Genomic DNA, 26,613 nt, shown 5'->3' on the forward strand with positions numbered 1-26,613 from the left:
AACAATGTAATGCAGAAGTGGCAAAATGCTAACAACAGATGAAGGACGTAAAGTGTCCATTATAAAATTATTCCATCAACTTTCTTGTAGGGTTTTCAGAATAAAAATTGAGGGATAGGGTTCAGTTAGATACACAACTACAACTAACACTAGTGATAATTAAATGAGATGAAAAACCAAGCATATAGTTGCTGAGGTGAGTTTTTTTCTTTGTTTTAACAATTAAATCATTTAGTAGCACGAAGTCAGATCTAATAAAGCATGGTGCCACAATCACCTGTGCTCTCCTTAAACACTGATGATTTAAGGAGTAGTGTGCAAATACAGGGAAACCAAGACTTGCATTAAAGGATGTCTTTACCAAGTGAATATAAAAAGGGTATACCTAGGATTTGCCATGTTAAATAAAGTCTACTTGATCATAAATGTGGCTAGACTAAGTATTATTTTGCAAAAATTTTTTTCAGATATACGTAACCATGTGTGCTGCGTTGAAAAACATTTTTTTTAAATTATAAGTTGCAATAAAAATTTGAAACTTACAACTAAACAACAAAAAACCAAATCTGATTAAAAATGGGTATAGGATTAGGGAAGACATTTCTCCAAGGAAGATATACAAGTGGCCAACAAAAACATGAAAAGGTGCTCACATAACTAATTATTAGGAAAATGCGAATCAAAACCAGGAGATACTACCTCATACCTATTCGGATGGCTACTATCAAAAAACAAGCAAATAACAAATGCTGGATAGAATGTGGATAAATTGGAACCCTTGTGCACTGTTGGTAGGAATGTAAAATGGTGCGGCCACTATGGAAAATACATCAGTTCCTCAAAACATTAAAAACAGAACTGCCATGTGATTCAGAGATGCCACTTCTAGGTATATACTCCAAAAAACTGAAACCAAGGCCTTGAAGACATTTACACAGACCCATGTTCACAGCAGTATTATTCATGACAGCCAAAAGGCGGAAGCAACCCAAGTGTCCATCAATGAATGAAGGGATAAAAAAATGCTCTATGTACATGCAATGGAATATTATTCATCCTTAAAAAGGAAGGAAATTCTGACATCTGTTGTACATGGATGAACCTTGAGGACACTCTGCTAAATGAAATAAGCCAAACACGTGTGAGAAACCTAGAATAGTCCAATTTAAAACAGAGACAGAAAGTACAAGGGTGGTCGCCAGTGGTGGGAGAAGGGGTCAAAGTGGAGTTACTGTTTAATGGGTAGAGTTTCGGTTTTGCACAATGAAGAGAGTTCTGAGGACAGATGGTAATACCACAACAACGTGAACATACTTAATGCTATGAAACTGCACACTTGAAAATGGTTAAGATGGTTAATTATATGTTACATGTATTTTACAACTAAGAGCTTTTTTTAAAGGTTGAAATATTGCATTAGTACATGTTTCATTCTTTTTTTTTAAATTACTTTCCTGTTTGAAGAAAGAATACATATTCATTCAGAAAACCAGAATACAGAAAAGTATTTCCTTCTTAAAAAATATGCATGGTCACCAAACTATTGCTGTCTTTCCTTCCAATCTCATTTAAATGAATAAATACATTTATTTATAAAATCAGAATCCTGGGCTTGATATGTAGTTGGATCATCATTTTTCACTTAACATGCTATGAAACATCTTTACAATAATAAAACCACTCAGAATCTTTTTTGTTGTTTGGAATTATATACAAGATAAATCAAAACTTAAGTTATCCATTGATAATTTATTATTAAAAATGATTCTGTGAAAGAATCTCTTGGAGCTCTGTGTCAACTCAGATAAATTCTGGAAAATAAATCTCTTAAGAGGACAATTACTGGGCCAAATGGATAAACATTTTTATGATAATGAATTATACTGGACATTTGAATGACTGACCTTCCAACATCCATTCCATCTCTATTGAGCACAGTAATAGTGACCACAGATCCAGGGATGGCTCCTGACTAGTCTAAATCAGAGGTCAGCAAACTTTCTATAGAGGGTGAGATAGTAAGCATTTTTCATTTGTGGGCCATTTGGTCTCTGTTCCAACTACTTAACTCTCACACTGTAGTGCAAAGGCAGCCATAAACAATAAGTTGAAGACTGGCTGAAACTGTGTTCCAAGAAAACTTCATTTACAACAATAGGTGGTGGGCCAGATTTGGCCCTTGGGCTTAAGTGTGCAGACTTTGGTCTAAAATCCCTTATAATTTTTTATCTAAAATCATGGCAATCCCATCCCTTTGTACCAGAGAGTGCATCTGGAACCCAGACTTAAGCCAGTCAATACAGGCATTTCTTTAGCAACAATTATTGGTTCTGAGTAGGCATATGGCCTCACAGGCCCAAATGAATTGAAGGGAAGAATTCTCATTAAATTAGGGAAAAGATATTATCTCTGCCACTAGCATATAGCTGAGGCAGCATATAGCTCAACTACTGTTGGCAGTAATCCTATACTACAAGGGAAATCAGGCTCAAGATAAAGCTAGCACTGTGGACTGTAGAGCAAAGAGATGGAAAAAATCTAGGTAATTAATTATATTATCAAACCATTCAGTCAACATACTCTCAAGTCTGAAGCAAGCCAATACATTTTTTAAGTCAATTTAGACTGAGTTTTGGGGACTTGCCTAGTGGTCCAGGGGAAGACTCTGGACTCCTACTGCAGAGGGTGCAGGTTCCATTCCTGGTCAGGTAACTAAGATTCCGCATGCCAGTGCAGCACGGCCACATATGCATACATACACAGAGTTCTCTATTACCTATATAGTCAAAACCACCTTGATAACTGAATACTATCAAACTGCCCCCAGGAAACACTGCACGAATTCACACTTCTATAGTAGTAAAAAAGAATATGTACTTTAAGCTCACTGCAATTTGATAGCCAAAAAAGTCTTAATTTATACTTTAAGAAATGTCAATAAATGTTAAATATTCCATCCATTCAAATCTCACCTTTTTTTCAAGAAGAATTAGTTTAAATAGGATTAGAACCTGAAAAAAGAAAAATAATATTGTATTAAAATAAGAAATCCAAGCCTATTATTCATTTGCCTTTGTCCTTCCTCAAACATAACCATGTAACATTGAGTCAATAATATTAAATAATTCTAGTGCTTTAAAAATAATTGAAAATCATGACCTTATACTGAGAAATTAAGTATCTGAGTTCTCTAAAAAATGTGCTGCTGCTGCTGCTGTTAAGTCGCTTCAGTCGTGTCCGACTCTGTGCGACCCCATAAATCACTATCAAATTGGACTTTTGGGAGGAAGTTGTGCCATTTTTTGCTTGAAATATCTGCAAGCCCCTTAAAGGGAAGGTACTATTCATTTACTTCTGTTTGTCCAGGGCACTCACAGAGCAGACACTCACTATATGTGTTAAGGGAACAATCAATGCGTGTATGCCCCAGTCAAAAGATGTTAAGTATAGATATTTTGCTGGAAAATGTTTCACTCTCAGGGCAGCATACAAAATAGTCTACAAGATTAATTAAAACATATTTCTTTCACATGTGGTATACACACACACACACACACACACACACGCACACACACACACATATACACACAATGGACTACTACTCAGGCATAAGAAACAATGCCATTTGGAGCAATACGGATGGACCTGGAGATTATCATACTAAATGAAGTAAGTCAGAGGGAGAAGACAAATGCCATATGATATCACTTACACGTGGAATCTAAAATACAATGTAAATAAACTTATCCATGAAATAGACTCACAGGCTTACAGAACAGATTTGTGGTTGCCAAGTGTGTGTGGGGGGGTTGTGGGAGAGGAGTGATGGGGAGTTTGAGATTGGTGGATGCAAACTATTACGTATAGAATGGATAAACAACAAGGTCCTGCTGTATAGCATAGGGAACTATTCTCAACATCCTGTAATAAACCATAGTGAAGAAGAATAGAATAAAATAAAACATGTTTCTTTCCACTCTAATTTCATAATATCTAAAATATCAACAACTGTAGAAAAAAGTATCCTATCCTGCACTGAAACAAACAGACACCGTGTACTTTTAGAAATTCCTATTATATAAGCACTACCAACACTTTTAACTTTCTATCATTATGACAGCTGTCTCAGAAAAATTAAAACATGGTTATGCCATAATCTGCATTAGACCATGCAGCTCATGAAATCTGCCTAGTTAAATGAACATAATTTTAGTACATCATAAATTTAAATAAGGTATCATACCTTGTGTCGAAAATGAAGCACAAGATCCCGAGGAGATAAACCTATAATGTTAAAAAAGAGAAGCTAATCCGTGACTACAACCTACTGTTTTTGTCAAAGGAAGTTTTAATCTCCTCCAACAAGTTAGGTAAAAGTAGGACTATGCAAAATTTAAATATTTATGTAATATCTGATTATGTACACATACAAACAGAACTTCAACACTGTCGGACAGAACATCCTGAAATAATGGAAATATTCTAAATCTACATTGTCCAATAGACTAGACATAAGTGGCCACTGAGTACTTGAAATACAGCAACTGACAAACTGATTTTTAAATTTTATTTAACTTCTATTAATTCTAATCTAAATGCAAACAGTTACTTGTGGCTAGAGGCTCATGTTGTGGCTGTGCAACTCTCACACCATCTCCCCATTCTAAAGCCATCTTACAAATTACACAAGTTTAGAAATCATGAAGCTTTACTTCACAGTAGCAGTCAATCATTTAAACAAGGTTTTTGGGCACTATACCCCATAGGTATTATTTCTGAATCACAGGCTTCTCTTATCGCCTGTCATAAGACAAGATAAATTAATTCAGAGAAAAATATATCCTCCAAAAAGGAGTTTTATAACCAGTTCACATTACACATAAGACTGCAAAAGTGAACCTAGCACAGTTTGGCTACTTTATGCTAAAATTCGAAGTGAGTGAGCACAAATCACTATGTGATCAAGATGTGATCATGATTCTTTTTAAAAAATAATTATGAAAATGACTTTTACTGAGTGCCTGACACACCAATGGATGTTCTTGGTTGTGAAAATAGCATAAAACTCCCACTTGAAAAATCTTAGAATAGAAAGACACTAATAAGCAGATCTCTCTCCCTTGCTCTCCCTCTGTGTTATGACAAGGAACTGACCTGATCAGCATTAACATAAGGAAAAGAAAAAACTTCCATTATTATTCTGAAAAGCTGAAATATGCTTTATACAATAATACTTCTAAATTTTGGTTGGAGAATTTACATACCATACAGAAATGTAACTCTGATCATGAAGTTTTACATGCAACCAACATGCCAAACAAAAAGAAAAGAGGGCATTTCTTCTGACTTGTAGAAAAAGCGACTTACCAAGATATACCTGGGATCCTTCTAATGAAGTTCCTCCCAGGGAACTATTCATATGTTCATAGAGCTCCTATAAAATAAGATTCAGTTTAGAACACTTTACCATCAGTTTAGACACTGAATCAGAAATAGGATGACCAGGGGAAAACTGGTTCTTTGAAGCAGTTTTGTCTCTTTGAAACTCTGCCAGTTTCCAGCACTCCTTCTTTCTGTACCTCTATATTTTAGAGCTAGATCCATTCCCATGGTGGTATGGATTCCTAGGATAAATTCCCTCTACGTCCTTGCTAAATAACTGTCTCTCACTAGAATCCAGGGGAGATCCATGCTGTATACAATAATGGCAGCCTTGAGAAAAACATTATTCTTCAGTAAAACAGTCATGTAGTTTTTCTGTGCTTTTTGATATGGGAGTTAGGATCCAGAAGCCTGATATATAAACATACGGTGCAGGGTATTAATGAGATAACAATTGTAGAGAAGCAATGCCATAGAAAAAGGGCTATTATCCACTAACAGAAATATTTGTTATAATCAACTGTAGTCATCATTTCCTAATAAAAGATAGTTTTGTTAAATTTACTAAGTAGAAATTGTACATTTGGGGCAGATCTTTGGCCCTTCAATGTTATTTTCAAAGAAGAATGTCTTTCTTAAGTTAATAAATCATCTCTCACAATATTAAAGATCTACTTGATTCATGAATCTGTCTTCAGACACATCCATGGAGGATAAAAAGTTACCTTTAGAATGGAAATTTGTGAAAAATCCTTCTCTTCAAAATATGCATGTGTAATGAGTTGAAGTTTTGCTTGGAGTAAGCCATAGAGAGGCTTAAAGAAAAAGAGAGATGACCATTAGTTTGATAATAGTAAACACAAAACAAACACCCCACAACTTTTTAACTTGAAAAGACCAGAAAGGAAAAAGTTACTGACAATGTTAGTATCTTATTATTGCCTGGAGAATCCCAGGGACAGAGGAGCCTGTTGGGCTGCTGCAGAGGAGCCTGTTGGGCTGCCGTCTATGGGGTCGCACAGAGTCGGACACAACTGACGCAACTTAGCAGCAGTAGCAGTAGCATTCACAGTTGAATGTTGTTAAGTCATGTGTTCTAGTTCCTGGGGTGCAGGTACAAAGTAACCACTACTCAGAGCACTGGGTTGAGAGTGTGGGCACAGACCTCCGGCGTGTTGCTCTGGTCACTCAGTCACATAACTCTGGGCACTTAACCTCTCCACATCTGCTGCCTAATGTAAACACAGGTATATGGAAGGATAATCCCATGGAGAGAGGAGCCTGGCAGGCTACAGTCCAAGGGGTCATACAGAGCTGGACACGAGTGACTGACTGACACTTTCACACTGAAAAGAACTTACTAGACTATGTGGCTATAGAAAGCACTTAAACGTTAGCCATTAGTATCATACAATTTAAAACACCGTAATTCTGCACACTGTTCTGCTAGGCTGTGGTTACATTTAATCATCCTTGCAGCACTCAGTTCTTATATCTAGTTGAACACTCATGATTAAGTTCATTTGGCCTTTTTTGGCCTTCAGTAGAGGCTTAAAATCTAAAAAAAACTACCAGTCTGTGTCCTTTATTATATTCTATATAATATTCTTTTGTGTATCTGAAAATAAAGTTACTCCTTAATTCTTACCTATTTAAAACCCTCTTCCTACCATTTCCATCCTTTTATGTTCTTTTCTTATGCTGGGAAAGATTGAAGGCAAAAGGAGAAGAGGGCGGCAGGGGATGAGATGGTTGGATGGCATCTCTGACTCAATGAATTTGGGCAAACTCCAGGAGATAGTGAAGGACAGGGAGGCCTGATGTGCTGCAGTCCATGGGGTCGCAAAGAGTCGGACATGACCTAGCGACTGAACAACAATAAAATGTTCTTTTCTAGATGTTTTCTGGTTTCTATGTCCTTTTCAGGATGCAGAAACTAATGCTGCATATATTCTCTAACTAGTTAAAACAAGTTAATAGTTTTATCCCCCAGTATCCCAGTTAATGGGCTTTCCTGGTGGCTCAGTGGTAAAGAACCCGCCTGCCAATGCAGGAGATGTGGGTTTAATCCTTGTCGGAGGACATGGCAACCCACTCCAGTATTCTTGCCTGGAAAACCCCATGGACAGAGGAGCTTGGCAGGCTACAGTCCCTGAGGCTATACAGCTTAGTGGCTAAAACAACAACAAAAGTCATTAAAAATCATTATGTTTCAATGTAAGATAGCAATCAGAATAAAAAGTATCTTGCACTTAATAAATTAAAAGTACTGATTGAGAATCTCAGAAGATATTTATTGAATGAATAAATATCAACCGGAGCACTCTGCTAGACTCTGGCAGGCAACAACAAAAATCCTGGTTAATATATCATTATTACTATCTAAACCCACTCCAGTGTTCTTGCCTGGAGAATCCCAGGGACAGGGGAGCCTGGTGGGCTGCCGTCTATAGGGCCACACAGAGTCGGACACGACTGAACTGACTTAGCAGCAGCAGCAGTAGCAGCAGCAAACATATTTTTATATATATGCTAAAAGGCACTATGAACCATCAGATGTTTCTGTGTGAGCCAGCTCTCTACATCTCCCTTCCTGTTTTATCTGTCCAATAAAACTGGATTTTCACCGCAATTTTATCATTAGCAGTTACATGTCATTTTTTGACAATGAGAGACATTTTTTGTCTGAGATGTAACTTTATTTGTGAAACAAGAACAGTAAATACTTAGATCTTTCTTCTTATGAGGTTTAAAATGACAAGTCTATCTAAAAAGTGCCTGCTATAGAATATTTGACATAGGCACTTGATAAATGGCACCATTATGATTATTATTGTTCCTTGAAGAATGACTGTTCAGGAATGTCTTTCAAAATGGTGTATTCGTCCAACATTCAGCACTCCTATAATTGGTCATCTGGTCCAGTATAAAAAAAAAATTCACCGATATATATTTTTTCAGGCTACTCTTCAATAAACTGTGTACAGGAATCAGATTAGCAATCTACCAATTTTCTGATATTAAAATCTTTTATAATCATTTCTTTTCTAGGAGACTATTCTTGCCCTATGTGTAAAATTACTATCTTGGAAGAAATACCCTGATCCTTCAGATCCTATTAGTAAGGTCCATATTATTAAATTATTTTAAAAAATATTTATATATTTAGCTGTGCCGGGTCATAGTTGTGGCCTATGGGATCTAGTTTGCAGACCAGGGATCAAACCCATACCCCCTGCAGTGGAAGTAGAGAGTCTTAATCACAGGACGGCCAGGGAAGTCCAATAATGCTTTTTCTCAAATAAAAAGCTGCCATGAGTGTTTGATATTAACAGGTTATTCGGTCACTTACCAGCTTGCTTAGAACACAGACACTTTTTTGAACAGTCTCTCTGGTGATATCTGCTTGCCGTACTTTCAATGCCTATTATAAACAAATAGTCACTATTAGAAATTTTTCATGGAGATATTTTAAAATCATTGTGTTTCAATATAAGATATCAATCAGAAAAAAAAATAATTGCACTTAATAAATTTAAAAGTACTTACTGAGAATCTCAGAAGACATTTATTGAATGAATAAATGTCAACCAGAGCATTCTGTGTTAGACTTTGGCAGGCAATGGGAATGTAAGAGTGAGAGACCATGTCTGCTCTCAAGGAATTTATAGTCTGGTGGAGAATACTTTATGCATAAATTGCCACAACCATAATGCAAACCAGTCATCCTTGGTTCCAGTTTTAAAATGGATACTCCTTTCAGAGACTTTTGTTTCTGGTGAGAAGGGGATAGTTTAAGAGCTTGTTTCTCCAGAGATGGAAGAATCGTCAGCAGTTTTGTTATGCTGGTTATCCTCCACTGTTGGGAGTCTGTCCTGGCACACCTGTATCATACTGTAGTCCAGTTCTGAGCCATAACTCAGGTCCTGGTGATTTTGAGGATGACCACATAAGATTTCTGCAGTTCTCTGCTAGGAAACAAGACTTGATCAATCCCAGGAAAGGCTGTGAGGGCAGTAAGAGCGACTCTTCCTATTCTTGTGTACTGCCTGACATCTCCTTGGATCTGAGTCTTCAACTGCCTGAGAACTGATGATCTGTTGTTAAATTACATTGAGAGTAGAGCCTTTCTTCAATCTGCTTCTACCTCTTTATCTTTATTGGATTCATCCATCAGGTCTCACCTTTGTTCAAAGGGAATGAAAGGCTTTCTCCTAGGCTCTAGGGCCTCTGATGTCTGGTTTATCTGTCTAGTTATCAGAAAAGGAGAGAACAGCTTGGAGAAATGGGCAACCCTAATAGACTAAAGTGGGTCAGACTCAGGAGGTAAGGGAGACAGGCAGTATAGAGTGCCACTTTAAGGATGTCTAGGCAGAGCATGAGAACTGCTGTTAATAACAACAGTACTGGAGAAATAATTTTACTAGTGATTATACAACTTACTGGAGAAGGGAATGGCTACCCATCCCAGTATTCTTGCTGGGAGAATTCCATGGACAGAGGAGCCTGGCAGGCTACAGTCCATGGGGTTGCAAAGAGTCAGATACAACTGAGCAACTAACACACACACATACAATTTACAGGGGTAAAAGGTGGTAAAAGGAACAGATTTCCAAGAAAAGGCAGCAGCTTGAGTCATGCCATCTAGTAATATTAATGTGCAAGGGTAACAGTATGTGAAGAAATCAAATACAAATTCTCAGATTTCTTTATCTCTAAATTCAGTTATTCATTTGAAGGGCTTCCCAGGTAGCTCAGCTGGTAAAGATTCTGTCTACAATGCAGGAGACCCTGGTTCGATTCCCGGGTCAGGAAGTTCCCCTGGAGAAGGGATAGGCTACCCACTCTAGGAGTTTTGGGCTTTCCTGGTAGCTCAGATGATAAAGAATTCACCTGCAATGTGGGAGACCAGGGTTTGATCCCTGGGTTGGGAAGATCCACTGGAGGAGGGCATGGCAACCCACTCCAGTATTCTTGCCTGGAGAATCCCCATGGACAGAGGAGCCTGGCGGGCTATGTCCATGGGGTTGCAAAGAGTCAGACACAACTGAGCAATTCAGCACAGCACAGAATTCACCTGAACCACAAACATTTACAATGTGTGTCCTTGGTTCTAGGCCCTGTGCGTGGAGGGTTATTTCATGTAGTTAACTAGCTTGTTTATGCTGGAATTTACTTATTACTTTCTAATGGTTCAGGGAAACACACACAGATCAAGCAAATGTGGTAGAATATTAACAACTGCTGAATGTAGATGGTTGGTATACAGGTATTTACTGTACCATTCTTTTAATTTATCTGTGTTTGAAACGTTCCTTATACAAATTAAAATAAAAATTTTTATGACTAAGTTAATTACCCACCTGAGGAAGCTTTTAAAACTTTGTGATTGCCTAGGATCAATTATTAGAGATTCTAATTCAGTTTGTAGAAGGAAAGGCCCAGCAATTATGCTTATAATTAAAAAGCTTCCAGGTAGTTCTGGTTAAAAACCATTGTTTTAGAGCAGTGGTTCATCATCTGGCCTGCATATGAGAATCACCTGGGGAGCTTTTACTACTCCTGATGCCAGAACATTAACTCAGAATCTTTGGAGTGGGGACCCAGTCATCCCTACTTATCTAAAACTCTCCAGGTGATTCCAATGTGCAGCTGAGCACTACTTCAGGCTTCCCAAGTGGCACAAGTGGAAGAATCTGCCTGCCAATGCAGGAGACCTGGGTTTGACCCCTGGGTTAGGAAGATGCCTTGGAGAAGGAAATGGCAACCTACTCCAGTATTCTTTTTTTAAAAAATTAATTTATTTATTTTAAATGGAGGCTAATTACTTCACAATATTGGCCTACTCCAGTATTCTTGCCTGGAGAATTCCATGGACAGAAGAGCCTGGCGGGTTACAGTCTGTGCGGTCACAGTCGTACATGACTGACACATGCCAGTACCACTCCTTCAGAGTATTAATGATTTCATAAAAGGAAAGCGATCTACTCAGAAAGGGTATCCCCACTGCAGAAAGAATGGTGGTGCTCAGAAATACAGCAGGAAAGGTGAAGCTACCCATCTTGGTTTATTTGAATTTATTAATCAGAGCTATTATACTAAGTTAGGCATTAAGAGGACAGATAAGTTTAAGAATGATCAAAATCTTATAGATAATTAAGATAACTTGTAAGTAGTTTGCAGCTACTGTCAGTACTTTCCACTATTTCTAGAAAGCTTCTAAAAAAAGAAAAACACTCATTACCGTTCCTTTTTTTAAGTTTTCATACCAAACATTAGAGATAGAAAACTCAAGGATACCATGAAATTGAAATACAGTATTCTGAAGATAAATGGATAGTTTAGGTATCACTATCTAAAAACAATGTACCAAACATTATGATACAAATATAGTCACTAATCTCAACTTAGAAAAACATTCATGTGAATTAACTGGTACAGTAGAGAAAACAGCTACACAGTTTATAAAAATTTAAAACAATATTACAGGTACCACATAAAAAATAAAGGTTTATGTATTTCCCCAAATTCTACATCTTAAGTGGCCAGTACTAGGAGTTTTCAAGTGTTTTTTTGGTTTTCATTTTAACTGTCTTACCTTGGCTTCAATTTGTCGATAGCAAGAGATACCATATATAGTGGCTCCATTTCCATTTCTAGGTGGCAAGTGAAAAAACACAGTATCTAAGAGATATACAGAAAAATGTAAATACCAAAGTAGATTACTTGTATTTAATAATCAACTCTGACATTAGTATAATGCAGTCATTGAAACAAAAACGATGAAGTAACAGGAACCCATGTCAGATTTATTTCTAGCATCAAACCACTGGTTTCTTAGAATTCCTCTCACTGCCTTTCAGTGTATACTCATCACACAAAAAGCTCTAGAGGCTGAATCGTAACAGGATGAATTGAGACTACAGCTGCCTTTCTCAGAAAATACTTTATTACACAGGATTATCCCAGATTAAAAGTAAAGAATCATACAAACCAAAGGCAACACAGAAATTTTGAACAGATCCAGGAAATTCTTAGGACAATTGAGGAAATCTGAATGTAGGCTGGATAGAAGGTGGTATTATGGAATTACTGTTAAATCTCTTAGCTGTGGTAAAGGTCAAATCCAAAGTCATCCCAGGAATGATCTTATTTTTAGAAAATGCCAGCTGAAGTATTTACAGATAAAGCGTCATGATATTTACAACTGACTTTCAAATAGTATAGGCAAAACCGTGAAAGTGTTAGTTGCTCAGTTGTGTCTGACTCTTTGAAACCCCATGGACTATAGCCTGCCAGGCTGCTCTGTCCATGGGATTCTCCAGGCAAGAATACTGGAGTGGGCAGCCATTCCCTTCTCCAGGGCATCTTCCTGACTCAGGGATCGAACCTGGGTCTCCAGCATTGCAGGCCAATTCTTTACCATCTGAGCCACCAGGGAAGTATAATATAGGCAAAACCATAGACATATATAAAGAAAATCTGTCAAATATTAACTATTCTTCCAACTTTTCTGTATGTTTAAAAGCTCTCGTACTAAAAATATTTTTACAAAAAGATTTGTGAATTGGCTATTCCCGGATACAAAATAAAAAGTTAAAAAGGTTTGTGAGGTTAAAAATACAGCATTTACATTTTATGTTAAACTGCATAGTAGGATTTGCCTCATTTCATACAAAAAGTAATAAATTTTAGAAAAACAAGCAACCAAACCAAGTTTAATCTGGTGTCTTGGAAGAGCCTATAAAACCATGATAAAGCATGTTTCTTCATTAAGCCATTCAAAGCACTCATGTATAGGGTGATAGGCAATTCCGTACTAACTTCACAGCACTGCTTTCTTTGAGGGTGTTAACACGCTCCTCACGCATGAACACTTTTAAGCAGACTGTGAGGGCAATGCTTCAGGAGGAGAAACAACCCCAGGTGTTTTCAGGTGGGCACTGGGCGATGAAGCTAGTCAACCTGTAGCTAGAGCTTCGATCAGCCTGCAGCCGGTGCAGGTAACCTTCCTGAGTTTGTCTCTGAGAGGAGTCTGAGGTTTAAATACCGAAAGTGCTACCAATAGCAGATGTCCTAATATGGCTTATCACCTACCTTGGCCAGAGCTCTTGGCAAAAGAGTGGCCAATGTTCACCAACCACTGCCAATATAAGCCTGGCACTCCTCTGCAGATCCTCTAGTATAAAGAACTAACTGGTCATCTTCAAACAAGCATTTAAATATTTTATGAACAATCACTAGGCCAAATGTCTTTCCTTACCAAAGTACTCAGACTCTAAGATGTCTGAGCAAATGTGAAAAAAACAAAGAAGGCACCTACTGATTGCTCCACTGTCTGTTTACATACCTTCTTGGTAGTTGTGTGCGCCGTCTGGTAAGGCAAGGAAGGGCAGATACTTCCACTCTTCAGGTAAGGTGTGACTATCATGTCCATCTCCTGGAATCAGGGGTGGGTAAGAGAACTCGACCTAAAATGGTAAGGAATGTTAGCCAACAGGGCGAAGATCAAAGGGAAAGTTATACCTCAACAGGCAAAAATGCTTTCAAACTCTCAGTGACAGAAGTAAGGATAAGCCATGCTTGTTGATGCCATTTGACAATGTCAACAAACCTACGGGTACAGAAGAAGAAAAAAGGAGGAAAAGGAGAAGAAAAAAAAAAAAAAGTAAGCCTTTCCCCTTTGTTGATTTAAAGGAGTTTAATTTTTATGTGTTTAAGGGTAGGGTGTAGGTGGTGGTGGTGGTGACTGAATTGGAGATGTACGTTTGGGAGTTGTTACCAAATAGATGAATACCCAGTTGTGGATGTGACTGGTGATAGAAGCAAGGTCCAATGCTGTAAAGAGCAATATTGCATAGGAACCTGGAATATTAGGTTCAAGAATCAAGGCAAATTGGAAGTGGTCAAACAAGAGATGGCAAGAGTGAATGTCGATATTCTAGGAATCAGCAAACTAAAATGGACTGGAATGGGTGAATTTAACTCAGATGACCATTATATCTACTACTGCGGGCAGGAATCCCTTAGAAGAAATGGGGTAGCCATCATGGTCAACAAAAGAGTCCAAAATGCAGTACTTGGATGCAATCTCAAAAACAACAGAATGATCTCTGTTCATTTCCAAGGCAAACCATTCAATATCACAGTAATCCAAGACGATGCCCCAACCAGGAAACGCTGAAGAAGCTGAAGTTGAACGGTTCTATGAAGACCTACAAGACCTTTTAGAACTAACACCCCAAAAAGATGTCCTTTTCATTATAGGGGACTGGAATGCAAAAGTAGGAAGTCAAGAAACACCTGGAGTAACAGGCAAATTTGGCCTTGGAATACGGAATTGAAGCAGGGCAAAGGCTAACCGAGTTTTGCCAAGAGAACGCACTGGTCATAGCAAACACCCTCTTCCAACAACACAAGAGAAGACTCTACACATGGACATCACCAGATGGTCAACACTGAAATCAGACTGATTCTATTCTTTGCAGCCAAAGATGGAGAAGCTCTATACGGTCAGCAAAAACAAGACCGGGAGCTGACTGTGGCTCAGATCATGAACTCCTTATTGCCAAATTCAGACTTAAATTGAAGAAAGTACGGAAAACCAGTAGACCATTCAGGTATGACCTAAATCAAATCCCTTATGATTATACAGTGGAAGTGAGAAATAGATTTAAGGGACTAGATCTGATAGATAGAGTGCCTAATGAACTATGGATGGAGGTTCATGACATTGTACAGGAGACAGGGATCAAGACCATCCCCATGGAAAAGAAATGCAAAAAAGCAAAATGGCTGTCTGGGGAGGCCTTACAAATAGCTGTGAAAAGAAGAGAAGTGAGAAGCAAAGGAGAAAAGGAAAGATGTAAGCATCTGAATGAAGTGGTGTTGGAGAAGACTCTTGAGAGTCCCTTGGACTGCAAGGAGATCCAACCAGTCCATTCTAAAGGAAATCAGTCCTGGGTGTTCACTGGAAGGACTGATGCTACAGCTGAAACTCCAGTACTTTGGGCACCTCATGCGAAGAGTTGACTCACTGGAAACGACTCTGAGGCCGGGAGGGATTGGGGGCAGGAGGAGAAGGGAACGACAGAGGATAAGATGGCTGGATGGCATCACTGACTCGATGGACATGAGTTTGAGTGAACTCCGGGAGTTGGTGATGGACAGGGAAGCCTGGCGTGCTGTGATTCATGGGGTCGCAAAGAGTCGGACATGACTGAGCGACTGAGCTGAACTGAACTGAACCAAATAGATGGTAACTGAAGACAGGGAGCCCTAAGAAAAACCAATATCCTCCTGAACTGAGTAGGAGAGAGCCAACAAAGGAGCCTGAGAAGTTGAGTCAAGATCTAGCTTTGCTTCCCATCAGTTGACTCCCTTGCTCCCAATACTGGAGCTTATGGTTTCAATGGGCTGTTAGGGGGGATGAGTGAGCATTAACTACCACTTTAGGTTATTTTTTGCCCCCAGATTGAGAAATGATCAATGAAGTCTCTCTAATACTGTGTCTTATAGAAATAACAAAGTTTTTAGCATAAGCCCGCAGTTTCTGGCATTCCCCAGGTTTACCAGCATTTTTCTCTCTCCTTCTTTGTCTTTTGGTTGTCTCAATGAGAGCTGACAAAATTCAATACTGAAGACCTGGATTGTATCACACTGACTTAATTTTCTTTCAAAGTATACTTAAAAGGGATTTGCATTGCATCAGTAATAAATACACTAAAGTTGGAACAACATGGGGATGAGAATCACTTTTAGATCTCACCTTTAATGTGGAAGGACATGATGGCTGATTTCCCTACATTTAAGGTAATCAAGGTGCCACTAGTCATATGAGAACTGATTATAAATGGGCTTTAAAAATGATTATTTTTGAAAGGTAATCTAGTGCCATACTGAAATGTTTAAATTTCCCTGCCCCCTACCTCCAGAAGCAATCAACATTTCAACTTGAAAGGATTTTTCAAAGGTTTGGTTTATGGAGTCAAACTTTCTCTCCAAGATCAGGTATTTAATATCAGTTAACTGGAGGCATAAATAATCTCAAGTTTTATACTGGCAATTCTTCAAGGTGTGCTGCTGCTGCTAAGTTGCTTCTGTTGTGTCTGACTCTATGCAACCCCATAGACGGCAGCCCACCAGGCTCCCCTGTCCCTGGGATTCTCCAGGCAAGAACACTGGAGTGGGTTGCCATTTCCTTCTCCAATGCATAAAAGTGAAAAGTGAAAGTGAAGTCGCTCAGTTGTGTCCGACCCTCAGCAACCCCATGAACTGCAGCCTTCCAGGCTCCTCCGTCCATGGGATTTTCCAGGCAAGAGTACTGGAGTGGGGTGCCATTGCCTTCTCCGTCTTCAAAGTGTAAAGGAAGGCAAAATGTGCCATAAAGAGAAGGATATAAGGTCAAAGCTGAAGCTATGAATCTGGTAGTTACAAAGTTAAAAAAGAAAAAAAATTACCAACTCAGAATCCTTGGTTTAACAGGAAAAACAACAAACCCCCACACACAAAACACCAAGGAAATAAATTATTGTATTTTATGTAAACACTAAAGTCCAATATGTAACACTTAACATAAGAAGACTTGGTAATATTACAAAATAATTTCATTTGAAACCCACTAATTTTAATGTATAGTATTTACTTAAAAAACATTTAGTATGGAATAAACATGCTTTTAAATAAATATAAGCATCACGGATTCAAATTATCACAAGTCTATCAAGAAGTATGTTGCTCTTTATGATCCAAAAAGTTTTTGCCAACTAAAAATTATCACTTGAAACCTGTCTCTACAAGTCACTAACCCCTGCAGTCACGGACCTTCAACATACTCTGCACAGAATTTAGGGCAGAGATTAGGAATGCGGAACTCTGTGCTCTCAGAAGAACTGGCAGAGCAGGCTGTCAGATTATTTTCAGAATATTTATGAGCCTAAATTCTTACATCTAAAATCTTAAAATTTAGATAGAATTCTAAATTATATCTAGAAAAGCACTAAAATCATTGACAAGGATATCTGCTCCTTGTGACTAGCAGTAACCCTTTGCCAAATGTGTGCTTAACTCCATGTATCCCCCCTTCTCCAAAATCACACAGTATTGTTATATATACTGACTACCTCTTATATATACCTCTTATATATACCAGCTACGTCTTCAGAGCAGTCCCTCAGACGTTTCTGAGAGGCTGTCTCCAGGGCTATAGTCCTCATTTTGCCCCCAAATAAAATTTAACTCACAACTCTTATGTTGTGCCTTTTTTTTTTTTCATTCGACAAGTTTAATCGTGAAAATTCCAAAAGAAAGTAGTACAACAGTGCTCAATCTCTTATTTAAACATATGAAAGGAATTTCAAAATTTTTACTAATTATTGAAAAACATGAAAAAAATTATTCACACTTTGTGTTGACAAGAGTATGGGGTTTGGCTGTGCAACTATAAATTGGTACAGCAGTTTGGGTGGCTATTTGGCAGAATTATCAAATCAATAATACATTTACTCTGACTTAAGTTCTATTTTAGGTATTTATTCCATGAATTCACACAGATATTCACATGGAGAAGTACAAAAATGTTCACAGTGATATGACTTACTGTAGCATAAAAACTGGAAAACTAAATATTCATCAGAGGATTGGTCAAGTAGATTTTACATCAGTTCTCTCCAGCTGTTAAAAAGAATGGTAGATTTATATATATAGATAAAGCAAGACAGGTGTGATATACTGTAAAGTAGGTAAAAATAAAAGCCCTCCAGATATGTCCATCTCCTAATTCTCAGAATCTGTCCTTACTTTACAATGCAAAAGGGATGTTGCAGACAAGATTATCTCCAGATAGGGATTATCCAGTAATCACAATGTAATCACAAGGGTCCTTATGAGAGGCAGAAGAGACAGAGTCAGAGACAGTGATGATGATATGCTTCAAGATGCTTTGAAGATGGAGGAAGGCACTTGAGCCTTCAGAAGTCCCTTGAGCGAAGGAGTGCAGGTGATCTCTGGAAGCTGGAAGATGCAAGAAAACTAATTCTCCCCCATATTATCCTGAAGCAACGCAAAGCTGCCAACACCGTGATTTTAGCCTTACTGAAACCCATTTCAGAATTCTGACCTCCAGAACTCTTAATAAATTTGCACTGTTTTAAGTGTGTGGCTTGTGGTAAGAGTAATAGAAAATTAATGCAACTATTAAATTTAATGAGGAAGCAGGGTATCAGTAAATATAGTATAATCCTACTTCTACTGTAATCCCAATTATGCAAACAGTTACATAGCACATCTTTGTAAATGAATTAAAAAACATCCTTGAAAAACATCTTTAATATAAAGAGGTTTTATCTCTGGAGGGGTAAATAGAGTTGGAGATAAAGGAATATTCCTGCTTTTTTCTTTTCATCGTTTTTTAAAATTTCCAAGTTATAGAAAATTCGAACAATCTTATAACTTTCATCTGTATTCACAAACTGCTAATTTTTGTCCACATGTGCTTTATTTGTGTTGCACGTGTATATGGATACATTTTCTAAACCACTTGACGGTAAGTTGAAAATATTATCGTTTACTTTTAGGTAAACTGTTATTTTTAAATGACTGCTTTTAGCATTTAAAAAAAGCAAAAGATAACCACAAGCAGTTCCAAATTTCTGAAGGAAATCTTATTTCCATCCTATCTTTTTGGAAGCAAAGAGAGGTAAAAAGATCTATTTTTCTGATGATTTAGTTTACAAGTTACCAATGGCCAGAGTCTAATTAATATTTGATGCTATGTTATGTTCAATATATTCTCCTGATTCTACTGAAGGAAAATCTGCTTTGAGTGACTCTAGTTGGAATATAAAATATAGTCAACTCATCAAACTGTTTTAAGTGTAGATACTATGTATGCTCTAAGAATTCCATGAGTAAATTAAAGCAGCTTTAGACTGACTTGCACCCAGAATATTTTTAACAACGCTTCTTTGGGAATATGTATTCAGAATTTCAAACAGCTAACTTTGGTGATACAACTTTTTACAAATTGAACATTGCCTATATTGTGTTGGCAACTTTCTAGAATTCTACTGGTTTACCTGCCACCAACAAATCCTTGCATTTGGAGACGGCTAAACTTGCTAATCAAGTTTATAACACTTCCACACAAACTCCTTTGTGTCTATACATAAACAATAATTTCAATATAGTTTTGTTTCATTATTTAGTCAACTCTCTACTGTTGAATATTTTTATAGCTTTTTTTTTTAACATTATTATTAGCTATACAGGACAGTTAAGTGTGATGTAATTAAAAAATATATATTTGACCTATGTCCCTGGTCCTAACCCTAAGCTCCTACAACCCTTTGGAATTTTCCAAGTGATAGGAACATCTTTTGTTATTCAAAAGATGCTTGCAACCACGCAGGAGGAGAAGGGGAGCAAAGAGAACAAGATGATTGGATGGCATCACCGGCCCAATGGACGTTAGTTTGAACAAGGTCCGGGAGCTGATGAGGGACAGGGTGGCCTGGCATGCTGCAGTTCATGGGGTTGCAAAGAGTCAGATACGGCTGAGCAACGGAACAAAAACAAGCTAAGGAGGTGACTCTAGGTGGGGTTAAATGACTCTGGAACTGGGCCTGGTCACCAGAATGAGGAAGCCTTGATTCGAAGCTAGGAACTGTCAGCTCCACCTCTCAATCTCAGGGAGGGGAGAGGGAGTGGAGATTGAGTTAAATCACCAATGTCTATTGATTTAATCCATCATGCCTATGTAATGAAACCTCCATAAAATCCCCAATCAGGTTCAGGAAGCTTCTCAGCTGATGAAGACACTGAGGTGCTGGGAAGATGCTGTTCCCAGAGAGGACTTGCAAGTTCCATGCCTCAGCTCACATACTTTATCCTATGCATCTCTCCCATTGGGCTATTCCAGAGAGGTATCCTTAAATAAATCAGTAAAAGTAAGCAGTGTTTTCCTGAGTTTTTTGAGTTGCTCTAGGAAATCTCAGAATCTAAATGGGGAACACGGGAACCCCTGAATTTGTAGCCAAGTTGGACAGAAATGCAGGTAGCCTGGGGACCTGGGACTGGTGTCTAAAGTAAGGGCATCTTGTGGGGCTGAGCCCTTAAACCTGTGGAGTATGAGGCTAACTCTGGGTAGGTAGTGTAGAATAGGACTAAATTGTTAGATACCCAGTTGATGTGTGGGGAAAAACAAAACAACAGTGAATCTGTTATTTGCACTTAATGGGATTTATAAATCTTTAAGGTGTAAATTCTACATGTTCTGAGTGCTGACTCAATACTCTGTATGCTCCCATTCCATATATCCAAAATAATCCACAGACATACAATTCATGGCACAAAGGCTTAAGAGGAAGTCTCTTGGAGGTTACCTGAGACTCTTACATAATACTCTGTTGAATCAAAACACAATTTAAACAATAAAGCCAACAAAACTAAGCAGAAAGTAAAGGCAGGTATATAGGCAGTCTCAGTGTATAGTCTAGGGGGACCCACCAACAATGGCAGTCTACTGGAAGGGCTCTCCCCTGCAGCCGTGCTGTACAGGGTCTGCACACTGTATATGGCAGCCCTGAGTATATGTGAAAAATCACTGACAAAAAACAAAGTACATCTCCAGAGACTAAGAAATATTTAGAATGATTATCATCCAGTAAGAGTACTATTATATAGTGAAAGTTCACAGCCCAAAATCTAAGTTAAATATGGGGATCAAACATGGTATCTAGTAAGGTATTAACACAGACAATGTGTAACAAATGTATCAATTGCTCCCCTAAAAATATTAAATTAGTATATATTAATATATAATATGATATTAATATATATCCCCTAAAGGATAACATTGGAAGGACTGATGCTGAAGCTGAAACTCCAATACTTTGGCCACCTCATGCGAAGAGTTGACTCATTGGAAAAGACCCTGATGCTGGGAGGGATTGGGGGCAGGAGAAGCGGACGACAGAGGATGAGATGGCTGGATGGCATCACTGACTTGATGGATATGAGTTTGGGTAAACTCCGGGAGTTGGTGATGGACAGGGAGGCCTGGCGTGCTGCGATTCATGGGGTTGCAAAGAGTCGGACATGACTGAGCAACTGAACTGAACTGAATGGATAACACTAAATATTAAATCACACATATTTCAAATATCTTTTTATGTCAACAAACACTCATATGGCAAAATCTATTTTGATCTCAATTAGCAATAAAATTTTCACACTTAAATAACTATAAAAGAAGATAAGAGGAGGGAAAAAGAAGACAAAGGATGATTGTTAACAAGTGAAAACTGAATTGTTGTTTAGTCGCTAAAGTCAGAACCGGACATGGAATAACGCACTGGTTCAAAATTGGGAAAGGAGTACATCAAGGCTATATTATTACCCTGCTTATTTAACTTATATGCAGAGTACATAATGTGAAATGTCAGGCTGGATGAAGCACAAGCTGGAATCAAGATTGCCAAGAATAACAATAACTTCAGATGTGTAGTGGAGAAGGCACTGGCGACCCACTCCAGTTTCCTGCCTGGAAACTCCCATGGACGGAGGAGCCTGGTGGGCTGCCGTCCCTGGGGTCGCTAAGAGTCGGACACGACTGAGCGACTTCACTTTCACTTTTCACTTTCATCCATTGGAGAAAGAAATGGCAACATACTCCAGTGTTCTTGCCTGGAGAATCCCAGGGACAGGGGAGCCTGGTGGGCTGCCGTCTATGGGGTCGCACAGAGTTGGACATGACTGACATGCCTTAGCAGCAGCAGATATGTAGATGACATCATGCTAACAGCAGAAAGCAAAGAGGAATTAAAGAGCCTCTTGATGAAAGTGAAAGAGGAGAGTGAAAAAGCTGGCTTAAAACTCAACATTCAAAAAACTAAGATCATGCATCCAGTCCCATCACTTCATGGCAAATACACAAGGAAACAATGGAAACAGTGACACACTTTATTTTGGGGGGCTCCAAAATCACTGCAGACAGTGACTGCAGCCATGAAATTAAAAGACGCTTGATCCTTGGAAGAAAAGCTATGAAAAACCTAGACAGCATATTAAAAAGCAGAGAAATTACTTTGCTGACAAAGGTCCATATAGTCAAAGCTGTGGTTTTCAGGTAGTTATGCATGGATGAGAGAGATGGACAATAAGAAAGGCTGAGCGCTGAAGAACTGATGTCTTTGAACTGTGATTCTGGAGAAGATTCTTGAGAGTCCCCTGGACTCCAAGGAGATCAAACCAGTCAATCCCAAAGAAAATCAACCCTGAATATTTGTTGGCAGGACTAATGCTGAAGATCCTTACTTTGGCCACCTGATGTGAGGAGCTGACCCATTAGAAAAGACCCTGATGCTGGGAAAGACTGAAGGCAAGAGGAGAAGGGGATGACAGAGGACGAGATGGTTGGATGGCATCACCGACTCAATGGACATGAGTTTGAGCAAACTCTGGGAGATGGTGAAGGATAGGGAAGCTTGGCGTGCTGCAGTCCATGGAGCTGCAGAGTCGGACACCACTAATTGATTGAACAAGTTACTAAGTTATATCCAACTCTTTTGCAACCCCATGGACTGTAGCCAGGTTCTTTTGTCCATGGGATTTCCCAGGCAAGAATACTGGAGTAGGTTGCCATTTCCTTCTCCAGGGGATCTTCCCCACCCAGAGATCAAACCCACATCTCCTGCATTGGCAGGCAGATTCTTTTACTACTGAGCCACCAGGGAAGCCCAAAAGCTGAATAATAATTTTCTAACCACAAGGAATAAAAAGACAATTTTTCAAAATGCTAAATGAACTATGTAAAAAATAGTGACATATGTTTACTCTCCAGGAATAATAAAAGTTACCCTTTCCCATAGTTTTCAAGTCAAATTGGGGTCCCCTTCCCTGGTGGCTCAGAGGGTAAAGAGTCTGCCTGCAATGCAAAAGACCTGGGTTCGATCCCTGGGTCAGGAAGATCCCCTGGAGAAGGAAATGGCAACCAGCTCCAGTACTCTTGCCTGGAAAATCCCATGGACAGAGAAGTCTGGCAGACTACAGTCCATGGGATTGCAAAAAGTCGGACACGACTGAGCAACTTCACTTCAGTCAGAGTCCATTTACTTTGTCTTCAGAAGCAAAAGGTTGGAAAAACACCAATGAAAAACTACAAAACCAAAACAATAACATAGTGTCCTGATGTGAACTTTGAGTACTTCAAAAATACCCTTGTTCGCTATCTAACAATGCAACATCCACTCCACTCTCAGAGACCCATAGAAGCCACAGTGCCAAATAGCACATCAACTAAACACATCCTTGGACTCCACTGATAAGGATACAAGGCTTACTGAGGGAAGGAGAGGAATTCATGAGATTCTGAACCAGCTGCTCCACTTCTCTGCTTCCTTTGTAAGCATCTCAGGGATTTGTTTTCCTAACAGTCAAAACAGTGTAGGCACCAAGGCTCTGTCAGAACGTTTTTCACTTTAAATGAAATGCTGGACATAGAAAATAGGTCTTCTCTAAGTTATACTTTCCTTTGCAAATTTCTGGAAGATTCAATGCTAGAAAAGAACTGGCACTCTTCCTCATTATTCTCTAACAAAGTTGGCAGAGCTGAAATTACAAAGGGATATAAAGAATTCCATACAAAGCCCCTAGAAAAGGAAATGGCAAGCCACTCCCGTACTCTTGCCTGGGAAATCTCCTGGACAGAGGAGCCTGGCAGGCTACAGTCCACGGGGTTGCAAAGAGTGGGACATGACTTAGCGACTAAACAATAACAATGGGAAGACAGGAAGAGAAATTATTTTTAAAAAATCTGGTGCAATGTCGAAGACTGATATTCTGGATAAGATGATATAAATGGAACATTAATCTCTAGGCTATTGTGAATATATACTAAGATGACAAAAAATTATTTTCTTACAGGAAAAAAATTAGAAAACTTCTTAAGAAATGATTAAATCTATTTTAATAAACTCTATCGTAGCCATCTTTTACACATAAATTTATTTTGAACATTTCAATACTGAACTTCTACATGGCAAAAAAGATTTCAATTTCAGGGTGTGCACATACCCACCAAATAGAACCTAACAAATTACTAATATCACCCGTGAAGGCTATGGGAGCAGGAACAGGTTTCATTAACAACTCTGCAGTGATTCCCTTAATACATAGCTAGCAAACCTTGTGACAACAAGTTGGATTAAGAAAATACAAGTGCAGAGGGCTGTTTTCAAATCTAACTGAACACCCAAACAGTTTACCCTGAACTTGGACTTCTGACGATTTAATTTCCTAAAACACTGTCGACCAGGAACAAGTGAGAAAAGCATCTATCAGCTTAACTAGCTATCATGAACCCCTGGATAAAGAGAATTCTTTAGGTCTTCTTTCAAAATTCATGACTAAGTCATTGTATTTCATACACATTTAGTAGATATGCCCTTCCAGTCCACACAAGAAAAGAAGCAACACATGAGAATGAAGGGAGGGTAAGCTGAAAACTCCAGTGTTAGGTTTCTGGTCGACACTGAGAAGTAACTGCTAACTGCTCCATCATCTCTCTCTCTGACTGGTTATCAAAAGCCCCGCTGAGTCAGAGGCATGTGCGAATCACCCTATGTTAAAATAAACCCAGAATGCCATAGTACAATGGGTGACATTTGTGATGAAGTCAGAATCATCCAGAGTAATTTAAATTGTGTCCAGGATATTCTGCTTCAAAGTTTATTTTAACAAGCTCTCCATTAAAAAAAAAGAAAAGAAAAGAAAAATGGTGCAATGTCACAATGATGTTCTTTGCTGCACTATTTAAAATAGCAAAACACTGGAATGCCACCTAAGTGTCTAAAAAGGAGACCAGTTAAATAAAGATTTCAATAAAATACTTAGCTATTTTAAGATGCTAAAATTCAATACTTCTCAAAATGGAAGATATTAATGGTATAAAGTTACATTAAAAAGGCAGGTCAAAAAACTTGTTTATAGTTTAATACATTTCTGGAAAAAGCTATGTGTATTAATTAAAAAATGGAGAAATGGAGGAATATTTATCAAGGCAGACTTCTCTAGGATAAAGGATTTTAAGTGCCAGTTTTCTTTTTTCTCTATATTCTCACTTTTCTACCACAGTGAACACATATTACTTCTGAAAAGAAATGTCATTTCTTAAAACAGCTGAAATACTATTTTAAAAACTGTCCAAAAAATCAACTTAAATAACAGCCTCTAAAAATATCCTAGGAGAAAACTTGAGTTTTTAATCTGATGGCATCTTAACCAAAGAATATAATAGGACCAGTCTTTTTAAAAATTATTCAGTAGATAGGTCTTCATCTTCCTCTTATAGTGCCCATCCCTGCAATTTCCCCATATCTAGCAAAATCTGTGCTCAGCAAAGGATCTGCAATCACACTGATAACAAGGAGAAGACTACCCACGATATTACTTAGGTAACTTATGGGTTACTGGGGATCAAAGACTTAAGGTAAAGAAAGAAATTTATATACTCTTAGGCTCTTAGGCACTGTCTAGCCATCTGCGGAGAATCTTAAGACAAAAGAATCTTCCTGATTTCTTGAAGGTTGACCCCCTGCCCCCCTATCCTGCTTAGCTGTGATGCCAAGGCCTAAAAAAAAAACCTATTCCACTGCTACTAAGTGTTAATGTCGCAGCCCTGCAAAGTGAGAAAGTTGCATCATTTCAGCACAGAAAAAGCATGGCTAAAATCAGGTAGAAACCTCCACCCACATATAAAAATGCTATGGAAGGCCAGAAAACGCAATCTCATTTCAGGAGTTTTTCTGCATAGCTAAAAAAAGAACAACAAAAAAACAAACTTTAGATTTTATTCTTCCCTAACCTCTAATTCTCACAAAATTTGTTTTTACTGTCCCAAAGACCTATTTAATTACAACAAGAATTATAAATAAGATCTCCCCAATATTTCATCATTGCCACCACAGGATCCCATCAACAGCAGGTGCCTAAACTGTGTATTTGTCAGCCAGCCTTCTGTCCCCAAAACCTGAAGTGGGTCAGGACTTGACACTATAACCCTAACGTAAACCAAATGTCCCTCCAGATCTCCTCAACCCACCCCTGAATTTACAATGCTACATCCTGCCACTCACAGATACTTTCCTCTGATCAGCCCACTCAGTCCAACAGGAAAATACACTGTTCTCTTCACTGTATCTAGTTGCTTTATTCACTGCTGTAACTAGTGCAAAC

The 26,613-nt window shown here is 38.4% G+C and overlaps 1 protein-coding gene across 3 annotated transcripts in view; it reads right to left on the reverse strand.

Annotated features, from left to right (window-relative positions):
- The window catches only part of AVL9 (AVL9 cell migration associated), a 57,897-nt gene that overhangs the window by 24,251 nt on the left and 7,033 nt on the right, over positions 1–26,613 (reverse strand). For all 3 annotated transcript variants that reach the window (XM_006066293.4, XM_006066292.4, XR_003110963.3), the window contains exons 2-8: positions 13,733–13,853; positions 11,981–12,066; positions 8,735–8,806; positions 6,108–6,197; positions 5,368–5,434; positions 4,244–4,284; positions 2,973–3,011 (exon numbers count right to left, since the gene is read on the reverse strand). In XM_006066293.4, coding sequence (XP_006066355.1) covers positions 2,973–3,011; positions 4,244–4,284; positions 5,368–5,434; positions 6,108–6,197; positions 8,735–8,806; positions 11,981–12,066; positions 13,733–13,853 — 516 coding nt within the window. The remainder of the gene's footprint in view (positions 1–2,972; positions 3,012–4,243; positions 4,285–5,367; positions 5,435–6,107; positions 6,198–8,734; positions 8,807–11,980; positions 12,067–13,732; positions 13,854–26,613) is intronic.

The sequence above is a fragment of the Bubalus bubalis genome, chromosome 8 (genome assembly GCF_019923935.1).
Source record: "Bubalus bubalis isolate 160015118507 breed Murrah chromosome 8, NDDB_SH_1, whole genome shotgun sequence".
Classification (NCBI taxonomy): Eukaryota; Metazoa; Chordata; class Mammalia; order Artiodactyla; family Bovidae; genus Bubalus; species Bubalus bubalis.